This window comes from Arachis duranensis, chromosome 6, assembly GCF_000817695.3.
Source record: "Arachis duranensis cultivar V14167 chromosome 6, aradu.V14167.gnm2.J7QH, whole genome shotgun sequence".
Lineage (NCBI taxonomy): Eukaryota > Viridiplantae > Streptophyta > Magnoliopsida > Fabales > Fabaceae > Arachis > Arachis duranensis.
In genome coordinates, this window is record NC_029777.3 from 95,488,926 (window position 1) to 95,493,133 (window position 4,208).

A 4,208-nucleotide genomic window follows, 5' to 3' on the forward strand; every position below is an offset into this window, starting at 1 on the left:
TAGAGTTGATTATTTTCTTTTGAAATATTATTTGTTCTTTAAAAAATATACTTAGTTGCATTGGTTTCTTTATTTGCATTTTTATGATGGCTATAAATTAGTTACAAAGTTGTTAATCATATACGATCATACTACATATGCATTAAAAATCAATTATTAAATCTAATACTGATAAAAAATATATATTAAAATATAATTAAAAATAAGTTTAACACGTATATTTATAGATAGAAATTAATTTGATAACTGTTTTTTTTCCGTATATGGACGTAATATTTTTCACACACATAATATCATGATTTGTTAAACCATTCTCCAAAATTTGTTGGAAAAAAAGACACCAAATTTTCAGGTGCAACAACCACTTCAGTTTGCTTCATTCACAATTCTGGCAGCTCTTTTGTCTTCATCAAATATCCACTGCGATGCATGCCCCTTCCCTTCGCGTCCAAGCATTGATGGTTAATTTAATTTGTCATTTGGTCTGTACATCTCTACCTTAGCTTCACACACACACAGCTTTTTACCTTCCTCTATTTCAAGCCAACTATAACCTAAATTTCATAACTACACTTACAATCACCACCATACTCAAGCACCACAAACATGAGGCCTAAAGCAAATCAAACCCTCAACATCAAGTTCCTCATTGTAGCGGTGTTGGTTTCATTCTTCATCCTCTTCGTGCTCAGATCAAACTTCTCTACTTCCACTCCAAATTTGTCTCCAAGATCTTCCCAAGCTGCTTCTCTCTCCATTCCCAAATCTTCGACCGTACACGATGACGGTGCAAAAGGCTCATTACACTCCTCAACAGAAGATTGTTCCCTATCGTGCACCAAGCTTTCGCCTTCGATATCCAAAGCTCTCATCCACTACGCAACCTCAACAATAACCCCGCAACAGACTCTGAAGGAGATTTCAGTGTCAGCAAGAATCTTGGAGAAGCATTCGCCATGCAATTTTCTCGTGTTCGGATTAGGCCATGACAGCCTCATGTGGAGCACACTAAACCACGGCGGCAGGACGGTTTTCCTGGAGGAGGACGAGGCGTGGATCGAGCAAATAAGGCGGCGGTTCCCCACGCTGGAGTCCTACCATGTCGGGTACGATGGGATTTGATTATGGTGGATGCGCCTACAGGGTACTACGATGAAGCGCCGGGGCGGATGACGGCCATATACACGGCGGGAATGATGGCTAGAAACAAAGATAGCGGTGAGACACATGTTTTTGTTCATGATGTTAATAGGAATGTGGAAGACAAATTCTCCAAAGCGTTTCTTTGTGAAAAATATATGAAGCAACAAGAAGGGAGGCTTAGACACTTCCAAATTCCTAGTTACAGGGATGATTTTGGGAGGCCATTTTGCCCTTAGTTTGCTTTATATATATCATATCTCGTGTTTTCCCCCCTTTTCCTTCCTTTTACTTTTTATTTTTAATTTTTTACCTTTTATAATTAAAGATGATTTTGCTCTCCTTTACTCATTTTTGGTTGGAGGAAAAAAATTAAATAAGATAGTTCGCCCTTTTATTTCTAATACTTTTTGTTATTACTACAATATATTGGCTTTTAGATTACCATACGATAATTTTTAGCCAATCCTCTCGTAAATAAGGAGTTAATTATTTTCTATGATATGTTTAATGATTATGGGAGGAATTGAAAATTGAGTTATAATAATTAATAGAGTTAAGTACGATTTTGGTCTTTTAAGTTATAGGTTAAAATTTTTTTTATCTTCAATCTTTTTTATTTACAAAATTGTTCTTAAAGTTTAACTTAGTTTTAAAATTTTTCTTTCTACTAAAATTTTAATTTTTATTATCAAATTATCCTTAATTAAAAAAAATTATAAAATAAAAAATAAAAAGGAAAAAAACGGGTTAAAGGGAAAGGGAATCACGCCGGAGGGGTTTTCCAGGAAGAAGAAAGGGAAGGGAAGGTGGGGAGAAGGAAATCATGCAAGGGGGAAGGCTATCCGTCACTCGCCGCTTGCCACTGTTCTTCGCCGTTGCTCTTCGTCGTTCCTGTCCTTGCCACTACTTCTTGCCATTGCTCCTTGTCGTTCGTGTCCTCGCCGCTACTCTTCGTTGTTGCTCCTTGTCATTCGCATCCTCGCCGCTGGATCTCGTCGCCGGATCCTGTCACTATTCCTCTTCCTTGCTAGCTCGCCGCTGCTCCTCGCCGTTGCTCGTCGTCATTTGCATCCTCACCATTGGATCTCGCCACCAAATCTCGCCGCTGCTCCTCTTCCTCGCTAGCTCGCCACTACTCCTCGCATGTCGCCATTGCTCCTTGCCGCTGGGTTTCAATTTTGTTTCTAATTAAGTTGATTATTCTGCTTCTGTTTCTGATTTGTTGATTTTGTTAATTACACTGTTGTTGTTGACTCTGATTCCATTGTTCCTCTATTTTTATTTTGCTTTTGATTCTATTCCATTCTTCTGCTTCTCTGTTTTGATTTTTTAATATGCGTTAGTTAAAATTTTTTTGCTGTTGTGTTCTTTTGCTTCTTTGTTTCGATGCTGCTGTGATGGAGAAGACTGTGTATTGCTGTGATGGAGAAGAAGAACTGGGTATTTTGGTGAAGAAGAAGAAGAGTATTTTAGTCTGAATGACGATTTTAAAATTAAGTTCAACCTTAGGTACAATTTTGTAGGCAAAAAAAGGTTAGAGACGAAAACATTTTTTGGTCTATATCTTAGTGACCAAAGTCGTACTTAACCCTAATTAATACTAACCATTCTTTAGAAAGCCAAATTATTCAAGCATGGTAAAATTATTGTTACCAATTATAAGAGTTTTAAAGAAGATCAATTTTACAATTTTTTATAATTTTTTTCAATTTTTTGAACCACCCAAGTTCTAAATATTTCTAGCCAAACAAGCAAAAAAAATTGAAAAGAAAGGTTAAAAAAATTGGAAAGAAAAAACAAAATGAAAGAAGAAAAAATTCATGAGAACTCCGTGTGTAACGTGGTTTGTTGTATTATATGTGCAACGTCGTTTTGAATAGAAATATTAATCATGAAGAAACCCAAGTTAGTTATTCTCTCAGTAGACAAACCAAGAGCCATAACAAATGAAAATTCTATGGTTAAAATTGTTAAAGGTGCAGTGAGAATAGCTAGAGATTGTGCAAATTCAGAGAAAGCAAATAAGAGAAAGACAGAGATGTGGCTTAAATCAGAAAAATGGCAAAACTCAATTAACTATGAGACATGTCAAGTCTTATATACAATCATGGATACAATGAGTTAAGCTCAACTAATTTGTTAGGTTCATGCAGTATACACATGCAGAGCAGCTGATAAAATTTTACTCTAACCACCTTGTGATAAATATCTCCACTAGCTAACTAAGCAAGTAAATGGTTAGTTTGTTAGTCTCTCAATTCACATGTCAGGTAACATCTTCTCTCAAGTTAGGAGTACAAATGTCCAGTAGTCCTAACTTACCGTAGAGAGTGGAAAAAGTTTCTAGTGTAAGCGGCTTTGTCAATATGTCTGTTATTTGTTCATGAGTCGAGATAGGAAGTAAGTGGATGAGTTTTTCCATCACCTTGTCTCTTACCACATGACAATCAACCTCAATATGCTTTGTTCGTTCGTGAAAAACTAGATTGTGAGCGATGTGAATGGCGGCTTGGCTATCACAGTATAGACTTATAGGTTTCTCCAACTCAAAACCCAAGTCTCTTAGGACTTTCTTTAGCCAAACTGCTTCTGTAGTGGCCGAGGCCAATGCTCCATATTCTACTTCAGCAGAAGATGATGCTATAGTCGTTTGTTTCTTGCTTTTCCATGAAACAATCTTCGTGAATCCGGGCATGCCACCCAATCAGAGTCACTAAAGCCTGACACTAGTATACCAGACTTGGACAAGAAGAACAACTCGGTTGCAGGCGCCATCATGATGTATCTCAGAACTCTATATGCTGCCTTAAGGTGCAAAGTAGTGGGTTTCTCAAGAAATTGGTTGAGCTTGCCAATTGCGAAATTGATTTTTGGCCTTGTGTAACCCCAATAAAGAAGTTTGCCAATTACCTTCCTATACGCGCTGTTGTCAGGTAGTAGAGGGACTTTTGCAGTTTGCAAAACGTGATTGGGAGGGGCATTCAACCCGGGGGGAGGGGAGGAATGCGCATATAGACCTCTTCCTCCTACTCACCATGAAGGAAGAAGGCCATGTTGATGTCAAT

General features: G+C 37.5%; 1 protein-coding gene across 1 annotated transcript; it reads left to right on the forward strand.

Moving 5' to 3' along the window:
* The first annotated feature begins 474 nt into the window (after positions 1-474).
* On the forward strand, positions 475-1,544 carry LOC107494814 (glucuronoxylan 4-O-methyltransferase 1-like). Its single transcript, XM_021125122.2, is given in 2 exon segments — positions 475-1,108; positions 1,111-1,544. Coding segments are annotated over 2 exon segments (771 nt in total). The 5' UTR covers positions 475-606; the 3' UTR covers positions 1,380-1,544.
* The last annotated feature ends 2,664 nt before the right edge of the window (positions 1,545-4,208 follow it).